At 42.9% G+C, this 13,894-nt stretch overlaps 1 protein-coding gene across 3 annotated transcripts; it reads right to left on the reverse strand.

Annotated features, from left to right (window-relative positions):
* Positions 1-497: 497 nt before the first annotated feature.
* Positions 498-13,256, reverse strand: LOC116830662 (myosin regulatory light chain 2, smooth muscle minor isoform). Of its 3 annotated transcripts, XM_032790268.2 has the most exons (5): positions 13,147-13,256; positions 12,314-12,502; positions 3,067-3,265; positions 2,661-2,822; positions 498-1,011 (listed from the first exon to the last, which is right to left on the reverse strand). In XM_032790268.2, exons 3-5 carry the CDS (start codon positions 3,248-3,250, stop codon positions 839-841), a joined length of 519 nt encoding a protein of 172 aa, XP_032646159.1. In that variant the 5' UTR covers positions 3,251-3,265; positions 12,314-12,502; positions 13,147-13,256; the 3' UTR covers positions 498-838. The 3 variants fall into 3 exon arrangements, with proteins under 3 accessions (XP_032646159.1, XP_032646158.1, XP_032646160.1); XM_032790267.2 differs by lacking the exon at positions 12,314-12,502 and having other exon boundaries at positions 13,147-13,255; XM_032790269.2 differs by lacking the exons at positions 12,314-12,502; positions 13,147-13,256 and adding an exon at positions 5,726-5,750.
* Positions 13,257-13,894: the final 638 nt, after the last annotated feature.

Raw genomic sequence — 13,894 nt, forward strand, 5'->3', positions numbered from 1 at the left:
AATATAAACATGTCCCCTCTTACTTGAAACATCAGCATTATGCTTGTCTTATCTTCTGTATTCCTGTTCTCCAAGTTACAGTTTTCCAAACGCTCTCACTCTTCAAGTAAAGGAAAATAAATACGGGCTAATCAGCATGCACACACAAAAATCATGAAAGTGGTTTACATCAGCAGCACAATTCAGGGAAGAAAAAGTGGTTGCTGTTCAACTGCAAGTCTTCTCCACTCATTCTGTTTATGCCTACATTAAACACTAGCCAGACTTCCCTTCAGAGACTAAAGTTATTAGTTGTGAGTGTTAAAATTTAGATACCAGTACTTTTCACATTATAAAATTGAGTATCACTGCCTCACTTAAGTATAAAGAAACAGTACTTGATGCAAACATTTTATAAACTTACTGTAACATCTTAAGTCTTACCCAGATATCAAGAGTAGGTACAGATGCTTTTAAAAATGAAGACATTTAGTAACAAGAAAATGTCACTTCACAAAACAGTTTGAGGTATTTTATTTATATAGCAATCTTTATTTCAAAAGGACATTTTTATTACAAAAATGTAAAAATCCAGCTAAACCAGAAACATTGAGACTTTTTTCCTGGGCCTTCAAATTCATTGATCTTTGTCCCCAGATTCTTTTCACTACAATATCCCCCACATCCAGCTTGATTACACAGGTGCAAGTGTGCCAGAATGGCCTGGAATAGATAAATATACTGAGAAAGGCAAAAAGCTGTAAAAGCTAGATGCATGCAACAGGTTCTACCAGGAAAAAACCCTCAAAAATAAACGCAAGTGAAAACTAGAGCTAGCTGCAGGTGTCTGAAATTTTGTTCAATCATCCTTGTCTTTTGCTCCATGTTTAAGGATGCGTGTGAATTCAATGTAATTGAAATTTCCCTTTTTGTCAATTGGTGCCTCTCTGTACAGCTCATCTACTTCTTCATCTGTAAATCTGTCTCCCATTGTCGTCAGCAGCTCTCTCAGATAATCTTCTTGAATGAACCCTGGAATATAATGTGCACAGTGAATCAGGATAAACCAAAAAAGTTCTCTTACTGGATCTTCAAATAGAAAGAATTTCTAGCTTGGAGTTAAGTAATCACATTACAAACCCATTTAAGCATTAACTCCAGGGAGAAGGAAGACACAAAATTGTCAGTTTAAGACTGCAGGAAGCCAACACTAAATATTGTAGCTGCATTTAACAGGGCTGGATTATTTTAATTGCAAAAAAAATAGCATGTTTAATTATGCAAGCTAAGATTATATCCAAATCTTATGCTTCAGAGTCAAGCTGGAGTGCTACAACAGGATTATGACAGCCTCTACACCTTCCAACTCCCCGTGACACTTAAGGTAATGGCCACCATAAGACTTGGATGAATGGCCTGATTTGGTACGTTCTGCATGACAACCTCAGCTTTTTCCATACATAATACTCCCAGAACTTCAATGGCAAGAAGTGAACTCAAGTTGCATCAAAACAGTTTGTCTGGAAAGATGCAAGTTTATACTTTGGTTGAAACAAACAGATTTAAGACAGTCTTAAGAAAAAAACATTTCTAGATGGAAGTTTGTTTTAACTGATTGTATTCACTTGTCTTAAACATTTTCTACTTAAAACTGTTGAGCATACAATCCCACTCATATTGCATAGGAGCTGAATCTAGCCTAACTTCAATGTCAAGGCCAATGATGTGAAGAAATCTGAATATTTCAGATATTTGTATGTTAGTATCAATTCAATGCCAGAGGTTCCCAAACTGACACAGCATGGAATACAGCATCATAAAGCTTCTGTTTGAGCAGCCTCCCATAACACGTGAGCCATCTCTCCCACTCCTATTGGTGATCAAACACTGCTATGGCAACAACTTTTTCTTACATAAAAAATTAGATATTTTATACATTTTAGTTTTCTTTTAAATACAGTTTAACACGAGGAAAGGAGGAGCCAGCAAGTGTTGGGAGTCAACTCTACAGACCACTAGCAAGTCTTTTGTGGGCAACTGGTGTTCCATTAACCAATTAAAAACTACTGTTCTAAGTTTTTAAACTTATAGGAAATTTAAAATAGCTTTAAGAAATCTTTCAATATTTTGAGTTTGATAGATGAATTTTAAGCAACTGTATAGGTTTAACAGTCTTTAAGCCCAATATTTCACCATTTCTGATGCAGAGATGAAAAATTACATTAAATGTTTTTTAAGCTTGTAAAATAAAAAATAAGTAATGATCATCAGTAAATTGTATACTGGGTATATTCGTGACTTGAAGGGTGTAAATTCTAGAGTGCACAACACACTGAAGCACGAACTGGCTCATAATGGATCTGCTGATGTGCACTAAAAGTTCCCTAGTGCACATTAATGTGAAGTCCAGCAGTACTACATTAAATGTGCACAAATGGAGCTTTACTGCACACCAGAGTTCACATGGGACAGTTAATGCACAACAAAGGGGTGTGCATTGGGATTTACATGCCTGCAGACATGCACTAAGACACCATGTAGACAAGTTTTTAGAAGCCCATAATAACCTCAAATGATCTATTTAAATTCATTATATATTTACAGTCATGGCTGAATAAAAGAAATCCTTTTAATGAAGATTCAAAAGCAGATAACCCAGCATTGATATTTCACCTACTTACCTGTTGCTTCTTCGTCAAAGCAAGCAAAAGCATTTCTGATTACATCTTCTGGATCTGTGCCATTTAGTTTTTCTCCGAACATTGTAAGGAACATAGTGAAGTTTATGGGGCCTGGAGCTTCATTCATCATAGCATCCAGGTATTCATCAGTTGGATTCTTTCCTACAATTAAAGTATTCATATTTTCAATAGTCATTATAATGTGTTTACTCATCCACCCAATTTTATTTGTCAATTTTAAACAGAATAGCACCTTTCATAAAACAGCTCAACAATGTATAAAAAGTTAACAGCTATGCTATTATGATGATTGCAACAGGCACATAGCCATTTTATAATGCTCAGTTAATATAACGATGGGGCCACAAGCATCAGATAAATAGATAGCTGGAGAAATAAACATTACCAAGAGAAGCGAGCATATCATGCAGGTCTTCTTTGTCAATGAAGCCATCTCTGTTCTGATCAATCATGTTGAAGGCCTCTTTGAATTCTTGAATCTGTGACTGATCGAACATTGCAAACACATTGGAGGTTGCGCGCTGAGGGCGCTTCTTAGTGGTCTTGGTCTTTGCCCTTTTGCTAGACATGATGGCTGTTGGATTCTAGGGGAGAAAAACAGTGATTAAAGTGTAGGAAATTAAATTTAAACAACAGATGTCTAAGAATTAGAGTTGTGTATTAAACTACATCATAGTTCCTTGAAAAATGTTTGAATTCTAAATAATGTGCAAAGGTACATAGATCCGCAAGTTTACCATCCACCTTGTGTTGTATTTTCTTTTATTAGAAGCTTAACTGCGATGATATGTACTGGCCCTTTGGGGTTCAGAGGAAAACCCTTCTGGGCTGACAGCAGACTGTATCAAGCTGGTCCTTGAAAAGAAGCCCCAATACCTACGTCCCGGTAGTTCAGCATATTATTCAAGCCTTGAGGGGTTAAACAGATTGGTATATTTGGTAGGTAGGGGGCCTTGCTAACCTGACCGTTAGAATTATAGTCTGCTTACCTTGCCTGAGTGGGGCCAAGGAGCTCACAAATAAGCCCAAATATCTGGAAAAGGTGATTCTTGTTTTTTTTAAACTTTATTTACTTTGTTATATTAGTTGAAGAACATAAAAGACTCCTATGCAATCTGAGACCAGAGATAGAGTCTTATGTTTTTGTTTGGTTTAGGCAGCTGAGAACAAAAACACAGCATCCTAGGCAAGTTGTGTGTGTATTAAAGTCCTTTCTGCATCATTAAGCAGAGGGTCTGGTGCAGGGGTAGGCAACCTATGGCATGCGTGCTTAAGGCGGCACACGAGCTGATTTTCAGTGGCACTCACACTGCCCGGTCCTGGCCACCAGTCCGGGGGGCTCTACATTTTAATTCAATTTTAAATGAAGCTTCTTAAACATTTTAGAAACCTTATTTACTTTACATACAAGAATAGTTTAGTTATATATTATAGACTTATAGAAAGAGACCTTCTAAAAACGTTAAAATGTATTACTGGCACGCGAAACCTTAAATTAGAGTGAATAAATGAAGACTCGGCACAGCACTTCTGAAAGGTTGCTGACCCCTGGTCTGGTGTATGTTGAGTGTGGGAGGAGAGTCTGGGCTTAGTTACAAAAGAAACAATGCACTGCAGTTTTGTTAGGTAACCAAGAAGCCTGAACTAATATAGCATATCAATAGGTGCATTCTAAACTATGAAATTGCTTTTCAATATGCACTAGAGATTGTGTCCCTTTAATGAACTAGTGTAGTACCTGAAACTACCTAAGCCTATGTGGTTTTACAATACGCCTTTTCTTTTTTTTTTTTTTTTTAAAAAGGAAGTCAACAATATTGCAAGTATGAAATGGGAAACTGATAAAATTGGGGGGAGGGGAGTGAAATTGACTACATAAATTATTTTGAAGTGTGCAAGTAAACTAACACTGAGTAAGTAAAATAATTCAGACAGAAGTGAAGCTTTCAAGTTTATGGTATCCATTCAGTTGTGATTATTTAAATATTTACTTTTTAAGCCAGTTTAACGATAATACTGGAACTGATCCACAAGCTTGAAATTAAATACTAAGGCCTCAGTTCTACAATTGGATCTGCATGGATGGACCTTTGTGCCCATAGGGTATATCCTGTTGATTTCAGGCCTGCCCATGCAACTCTCTGAAGAATCAGGGCCTTACTGTATAGTTAAAATATAAGAATTGTTGGCAGAGAAGATTAAATATTTAAAGAGACATTTGTCAAATTTAAAAAAAATTACACCTAACTATTATAACAGAGTAACAACGCTTTTCCAGGTTTACTTTGGGCATCGGACTATACAGAGTGCCAGCTATTTCCCTATTTGCCCCGATGTAGTTGGTTCGGTAGAGAAATGTTTTGGCAACAAAACGACTGTAAAGCCACAAAAATTGGCAGCTCTACTCTTGAGTAGATGTACCCTAAAACTATTTTTAACTCCGCTCATGTAAAAAAATTTCAAGCTGATCGTGTCCCATTAATCTATATTACTAATTTTCTCACAAAAACTGAAGCTATCTTAAAAGTGAACTACAAGATGCTAACTTAGTGTGCCACTGAATTCTGCATCATACCCAGACTGGGTTTTGTTATATGCCATAAATTTCTTTGCTCCTTGATTATGAGCTTCAGCCTAAACACCTGCAATTAAGTGTCCAAGAAGCCATTACCACCAGCCTATGTTTACTTGCAACAGCCCGGTTTGGCTAATTTACAATATTATCAAATGTTGATCTTTAAAACAAGCTACTTCTAAAAGTTAACTGCACCTCTGAAAAGAGCTGATCAATGAGCCACAGAAAAAAAACAGTCTCTCAGTGACTCCTTAAACAGATTGTTTGTAAAGTGACCTTGGAGAAGTCAGTTTATCCAAAATAAACGGCAATTAAACGAAGGGCACAATTTTAGTTCATTTTAAAAGTGAACTGAAGTTAACTAAATACAGCTGAATAACTGCCATCGGCAAGCAATCAGAATTAAAGTACGTAATTAACTACCAAGTTAACTCTAAAAGATCATAACTGTGTCAAGTAAGTATTTTACCTTGCTTTATAGCCAAGAGAGCGAGTGAGTGCTTTACCAAGCCTCCAGATGGAAAAGAGGCCACTGCATAGGTTATAGTCTTCCCACTATATCTACAAATAGCATTACTGATTTCATCCACTGATTAATTCTCCACTTTTAAAACTTGCATTCCATATACAACATTCTTCTGACATACAAGAAACAAACTGCTATGCCCTGAACTAAAAATAACCAACAAAACTCAACTGCAAGTCACCCAGCAACGCTCTTCATTATACAGTCACAAAACAATCTCCCTAAAACAAGTGTTCAGAGTACAATAAAAACAAAAAAGTTTAGACTGAATGTCAGGAAATCCATTTTATTTCTGAAGTAACAGTTCACCATAAACCATTAAGCTAATAAGCTAATAATCTGCTTTTGAGACACAAGAGAAAGACTTAATTTTAAATTGGACACACTTCAGGTAGCAAGCCAATAACAATTCATCCTTATAATCTGAATCTCTACTCTTGATTCACTGCTACCCAGAACAAGGTCATGCTGCCCTCAAAACTGGTTAGAATGACAATCCCCTTAATTACCTGAAGTTCTTCAATGTGCTCTGATAATTGAGACTATATTGTAAGGAAAAGGGCCATGCAAATCAAACACAGAAGTGACTCCGTGCCAGTCCCTCTCCTACAAGTTTATTATTTTGTGCATGTAGAAAACACAGATTACTGCAGAGATTAAACGTAAATCCATGGAGGAAAAAAAACCCACCACCCACAAATATAGTTCAATTTGGAAACATTTTACTTCGCAATCTTTTATATCTTAAGGGGTGGAGGGAGAGGAGCAGATTCAGTGAGAGTGAGGCACCAGGAAATTTGCTACAGGAGATTTAGAGGTGATAGTGGACAGCGCATTCAACATGAATTTGCAGTCACATATGGCAGTGGTTCTCAAAGTTTTCTTTTCCCCCGCAGACCACTTGAAAATTGCTGAGGGTCTCAGCAGACCACTTAAAGATCTTTCTAAATGTTGTTTATACTGTTAGCTAACTACTGGAAAGTGCTTTGGATAAAAATGCTACATAAAAAAAACTGTTCTACAAATAAAAGCACACAATTCATATTTTAGTATGAGTATCACCTTTCTAATGCAATGGATGTCCCCTTTCTCCCCTGCTGCAGCAGCCCACGAGTTAGGGCTGGGAAGGAGGGGTGGGGGTCTTTCCCCAGCAGCCGCAGCCCTGGAGCTGGGGAAAGTCACCTCTTTCTCTGTCCAAGGCAGCCCTGCACATCCCAAATTTCCCCCCAACCCCTCTTCTCAGCCCACTGCCCCCTCCCACCTATTCCCTATTCTCCCCAAGGTCACCACCCCAGCTTACATGCCTCTTCTCCAGGGTCCAGGCACCTAACTAGTGGAGCCACGCAAGCGTGGCTACGCTAATTAGGTGGGTGGCCCTTCATTCTCCTGTGTGCTGCTGCCCAGGTGGCACCTTACAGGGAACTATCCGCAGACCACCTGAATGGAGCTCATGGACCACAATTTGAGAACTGCTGACATACGGTATTAAAAAGGCAAGAGCAATTTTGGACTGCATAGAGAGAAATGAAGTTTCACAAGGTAATAGCCCCTCTATACAATTCTGGTGTAGCCATGTCTAGAATAGTGTTCAGTTCTAGGCACTGCTTTACTAGAAAGATAAACACACTGGAGGATATTCAGGGAAAAGTAACAAAAAAGTGTTTTAGGAGGCTGGAGGGATTAATTTATGAGAGTCTGAAGTGTTAGAGAAGTATAGCTCAGGTTTCAGAGTGGCTCAGGGTCAGCAAAGAGGACACAGGATGGGTGAAATCCCAATTCCACTGAACTCAATGGCAAGACACCCACCGACTTCAATGGGGTCAGGTTTTCAGATTTAGTTTCATAGAGGGAAGTACACTTAGTAACTAAAATAGGTTAAGTTTAGGTTGAAAATGAGGGAGGACTTCTACAGACAAGTTGGAATATCGGACGCTGAACAGAACAAAATATAACAAAAAGAATCTTCAGCAGAACATAGATTAGAAACATTTAGTAAATTTTTCACCTAGGCAAGTTTCTAAACTGATTAGAGCAAAAGCATCAACAGTTGCCCTCCCCAGTGTACACTTACTTTGTCCATTGCCTCTCAAGCCCTCACTTGTCCTGAAGAGATATGCAATGTTATTGTAGGGCAAGAATCATTTCCACCCAATATTCTTGATCGCTGGTAGACTGTAAATACCAACCTAAATGCTGATCTACTAAATTCCCAGACTGGTCATTTGTGATTATTGTTTAAAACAGAGAAGTCCCAAAAGATTTTATTACTTGAGTGAGATTATGTAAGAGCTGTGACCAAGAAATGATGCTTTAAGAGTATCAAAAGAATTCTAGTTGCTATACAATATCATAAATTTCTGTACTGCAGTAGCTCCTAAAAGCCCGAGCCCCATTGTGCTGGGGACTATAGAAATAGAAAAAGATGACTGTCCCAGCCCTGAAGATCTCACAATCCAATATTTTCATCAGATCTTACAAAAGCCACCCTCCTTAGATTCATACCTATATCCTGGTTTTGATTTTACTATTTCCAAAGGGAGGGAACATATGTCAGTGCAAAAATAAAGTCAGTATTGCCATAAAACTAAACTGGATTTAGTCTGTTCCTAAACATGAAGCTCTGAATGGTCTAGACCTCGTTTATTTTGGGAACCATTCAGGAACTTTTTAGTAGAAGGACTTAACCCAAGTATGCACAACATACAGCCCGCATGTGGCCCACGTGGGCTCACTGTGCAGCCCACAGAGGGGTGAGTAGGCAAGCCAATGGCCGTCTGGCTGGCGAAGGGGCCAGTGGCAGGCTGGAGAGTGAGGGTGAGCCAGCGGCAGGAGGCGGGGGCAGTGGCAGAAGGTAAGAAGCCAGGCAAGTGAGCTGGTAGCAGTGGAGAGGGGCTGAGGAGGTGAGCGGATGAGCAGTGGCAGCGGGGGAGCGAGGCTGAGGAGGCAAGCAGGAAGGCAGTGGCGGGGTGGGGTGGGGGGGCTGAGGTGAGCAGGTGGGCAGTGGCAGGGGGCAGGTGAGCCAGCAGCAGGGGAGGAGGGCCAGAGGAGGCAAGCAGGTGGGCAGTGGGGGGGGGCAGGTGAGGAGTCAGTGCTGGGGGGGTGGGGGGGGGGGGGGGGGGGGGGGGGGGGGGGCAACAGAGAGGGAAATGGCAGAATGCCCCCAACAATACCAAATGTTCAAGTAACTGTCCCAGGGTGATAAAGAAAATTGGGTCATTAAGGCTTGACAGTCTCTGGGGGGGGAAAAATCACTGCTAATCCCAGGACCAGACAGGTCGCTGTGTTTGGATCAGGGGTTCTTCAACCTTTTCATAGTGTGGAAAACTGGTTAAGACAGGGACTGACTCACGGGTTCATGTGCCTGTCATCACTGCAGCAACTGCTTCCATGGAAAAGCCACCTTAGGAGGATGTTTAAATATATATTTAGCTTCTTTCTATCTTGCAGTCAGAAGAAGCTGGCCCCATGTGCACACACCCAGCTCTATGGACTCGATCCCACCACACTTTGGGAACCTGGGCAGTCAAGTCTGTCCCCAGCAGTGCAAAGGACAAGTGAGGACAGGATTAAACCAAATGTCCATCCACATGTTAGAGAAGAGAGAACTATGACATATTGCACACAAATCCAAACCACTTCGTTAGCTGAAGAGTTAAGCTGTAAATTTTAGAGGAGCCCAGTTAAAAGCTCATCAACAAATCTCATTTACAAATACTCAACAGCTTCCTTAAAAACCCAGAGGCAGGACAATCTAGAAATGAACAGTTCAGGGCTCCAACCCCACAGTCATATCATTCTTCCCTGTTCTTCACCATCCCGCCTGCCCTGCCCCCAAGAATCCTAGCCACATCTCACCCTATCCAGGCCCCCACCTCTTCCTCTGCAGAGCAGCCCTTGCCGCAGAGCCAGGACTCAGCAGAAGGGCAGTTTAAATAATTTACAGAATCAATGTTATAAATTTGACAGGTCTTTGTGGTCCCCCAGCAACACCTAGAGGCTCCCGTCCGACTCAGCCAGACACCTGGTGTTTGAGGATAGGAAGCTAAGAAAATGTTCAGAAAGGGAATGATGGATATTTCTGAAACACCTGAATTACCAAACCCCCTAGACAAATCCTACCTGGCCTAGGAGAGCTCAGGGGATCTGGTAATTTTTTGGAGAAGTTACATGGAAATTAAAAATGGATCTTAGTTGTAAGTTAGGATCAGTCTGAACTATGGAGTGGCTACCACTGGTCCATTACATCCAGGTGAGCATCTCTGTAGCAGCACTGGGCCTGATCTGGTCCGGCTCCCATCCCCTCTCCAAGGGTTGCAGCTGTCTGGAGATGCCTGCCTTCCACACCTTCCTCACTCACTCAACAGGGCAATTGTTTACAAAGTGGGGGAGAGGGGGAAGAGATCTTATTCTACTTCTAGCAAAAAGACATTTTTCTTTTACCTTAATTATACTACCTTAGGGGCCTGCTATGACATATTACCAAGGTTCAATACCACTGCTTCAGCAGGGCAGCACTGGGGAAGGAGGGTTTGTTTCCGCAGGGCAGGCGGCACTGGGTTTTGGCCCTCAGCTGTCTTTTTTGGAGTAATATGGCCCTCACTGCTTTACAAGTTGTGCAGGCCTGACTTAACCTGTGGTAGTCATTTCTCTGAGAGTTTGTTGGCCTTCACACATGACGACATTTATTTAGGTAGACTTTTGCAAAAAATTCTGAAAGCTGGTACAGATAAATCTAAAAGATAGCAAGTGCAGCAATTGTACTAAAGCTATGGTGATCATTTAACCATACGATGTGGTTAATAGAAAAAAAAACTATAAAAAAAAATCTATATAGTGATATTCCAGGGTTATCATTTGTCTGTCTGTATGTCACTCTAAAGTCTACAATGTCTGCTGAGTCAGTGTGAAGGGATGGAAACAGCTACAAGCATGGTTGAGATCACCAGGTTAAATCATCACTGGGATTCATGGTCTGTTACCAATTTTTAAGTTCTCTGCCATTTTGACTGTGTGGTGTACAGATGCAGTAGGGGAGGTGTCCTTCAGTCCAGATTGTGATATCAGAGGTAACTCAGCCAATCACCACCATTACTTTTCAGCTAATTTGCATGCAATAACTTAATTAGTTGTATGAGGGAGACTGCACAGATGGGATTTATTTGGCCCAGCTGCCAGACCTGTGAAACAACATAGGCTTTCAACTACTAGAATATAAATAATTAATTAGAGGAGGACAGTAAAACTTCTTACTCCTCCACATCAGAGGGGGAAAAATGTAAAACCTAGTGACTAAATAGTTTAGGAGATCGGTAATAAGCTTTTCATTTCTATAGTACTGCTATGAATCAAGGAGTAACCAATGATTGGGTAGTGACCAAAAGTTACTGCCTTCTGTTAGCTATCTGACTACATGGGAGGTGCTAAAAAAACATTTTGGTGATATGCATTCCCATCACAAGGAAATGTATGAGTCACAACCGGAAACATGGATAGCAATCTCCACATGAAGGTCAAGGACTGAATGCTATGTTTTAATATGCTCATCACCTTAGTATTTAGGAACACTACTAAATTAAGATATTATCCTCTTCTATTACTTTCTCAGTGATCAACTTCCAAAATAGCCCTGTTGTTGTGGCCTTGTTAGCTGAACTCTTACTCATGTGGGTATTCACAATGATCTCAGTTTATTTTATTTCAAAAATTTAAAGAGGATGTTTGTCACATTTTATTTATTTTGTACAGCCTCCAGTATGTTTAAGAATGGCTCATGAAAAATGTGGAGTCAATGGGAACAGGATCTGACTCAATTTCCTAGGTCAACATAGAGGGTCACAGATTGATTATCTGAGCATATATTGGTCTAAAAATTAAGAAACTAGTTAAAATATTTTAGAGCAGAAGCAAGTGATTTAGCCTCTGTGACTCAGTGCCCGGTTTGGACAGTAATAGTAAATAGATAACAGTAACTTTCTGTGAGGATAAATACATTAAAGATTGTGAAGCACACAGACAATACAGTGATGGGGGCCATATAAATGCCTCAGCTCAAGCTAATACCTGGACCCTTTGTGTGTTACCTATTCAGAAACATAACATCATACCTCTTCTAAACTTATTTAGCTCTTCTGATTGACAGTGTGGCTGTCCACATGCTAGAAAATGGAAGTCACAATTATATCATTATACTGGAGCTTTTCTTTAACATGAATCACGACCAAAGGATGCACTGCTAAAATATGACCTACAGAAGAATAAATTAATGTATGCGCTCTTAATCTGAGCACACATCCCTCATTTTCACCATTAGCTATTTTGTCAGCTACTCCAGCTATCTTGTCAACTACTCCAGCTATCTTTATACATTTTCCATTTATGAAAAACACAGAATTTCAGCCTTTCAATATCATAGGAGAATCATCCTCCAGGCACAATCTCTACTCACTCACTGAGTCCCATGATAACTGAAATGAGAAAAACTACTTTACTAAGCTGTTGGAAAAGAAAACAAAAAAAGAGAATAAGACTCACCCCAAACAAGTTTTGTAAGGTTGATGTATTAAGGCAGTTTATGTAGTAACGTTTAGGTGTCTGCACCTCTTTCCCCCCGAGCTATTTCATGAGTTTCCAAATAGTGTAAATTTCTTATACTGAGAAGTCCAAAGGTAGCCGGGGTCAGGTGATACCAGGGACGGGTAAAATCCAACCTGTTCGCAGAGGCTGCAGAGCACAAGTTTATAATTTCTCAGCCACCAAACACAGTGCGAGCGACTGGAGAGCTCAGCATTACACCAGCTGGGGGTGGCTCCCTGCCATGGCTTTCTGCAGCCGTTTCCTGCCAGTCGCTTTCCCTGGGCGCTGCCCAGCTCAGACTCCGACCGGGATTCCGCTTCCCCCCAGCGCGCCAGCCACCTCGGCCAAAGGCAGCGACCCTGAGCCGCGCCGAGAGCCCCAGACGCAGTCCCAGCGCAAGGTGCCGCTGGAAAGGCTCTAGTGAAACCGGTCCCAGCTCAGAACCGCCCGGGACAGATCGCACCGGCCCGTCAGCTGCGCGGCTCTTCCCATCCACGCCCACCGGGCGGGGCGGCCCCGGCAGCCTCCTCCCCATCCAAGAGGGGCCGCTGAGCCCGGCGGGGACCTCCCCACCAGCCCCCACCCGGCACAGGGGCAGCGACTCTGCCCCCTCCCCGCCACCCCACCGCGGGGCAGCCGGACCCAGCCCTGCCCCTCGCTCACAACCCGCTGCCGACCAGCGCCCACAGAGGCGGCCGGACAGCGGCCGGCCATCCGCCCGCCCCCCCCGCCCAGCGCGAGCACTGGGACGCTGGACCCAGGAGACCCCGGCCCGCAAGACGCGGCCTCACCTGGCGGCTGCAGCGGAGACTCCGGCAGCGACGGGACTGGAAGAGAGCGGCGGCTGCTCCAGCTGCCTCGACACTTCCGGAGAGCGCGATCAAGACCGAACCACCGCCCGGCCAGCGGGGGGGGGGGGAACGGGAGCCGGGCTACACCAGTGGCGGGGAGAACGCGTCAGTCAGGCTCAGGGCGCTGCCGCAGCGCATATACCAGGGAGGAGAGTGCGGTTGCTCCGCAGTAAGCCTGCTGCTCACGACCCCCGCCCGAGAGAGTTGGTTCGGTCGGCACCTCCCCCCCGTGATGTGATGGTGGAGTCCTGTGCGCTCACCGCATTCCACCGTGCGGGCGGGGCAGGGGAGAGGGAGCTGCTGATGCCCTTGTAAGGGAATCGCAGGGCGTTTCCTGTTGTCGCTGTTACAACACGGGCTTCAGTCGAGTCCCGGGTTACGCGGAAGCGTCCGCACCCCGAGCTAGAGGGAGGCGCTGAGTCGTCCCAGGCCGCCGCATAGACCCGACCCGCCCCGCCCGCTAGAGAAACATACAACGGCTCTGGGCGCTTGCGCAATACGCGGCCACCCAGGGAGGTGGCTCCTACGGCTCTTCGCGGAATTGTCATGGCCATGCAGTGCGCGAGCCCTAGCTCCCATTTCTGAGCCGCCCGAGTCGCAAGTGCACCGAACCGCAGTGTCCCCGGATCCTAGCTTCCAGGGACCACTCCCCCAACTGTCACCAACCACAAAGTGTCCCAGAATCCCA

This window comes from Chelonoidis abingdonii, chromosome 2, assembly GCF_003597395.2.
Source record: "Chelonoidis abingdonii isolate Lonesome George chromosome 2, CheloAbing_2.0, whole genome shotgun sequence".
NCBI lineage: Eukaryota > Metazoa > Chordata > Testudines > Testudinidae > Chelonoidis > Chelonoidis abingdonii.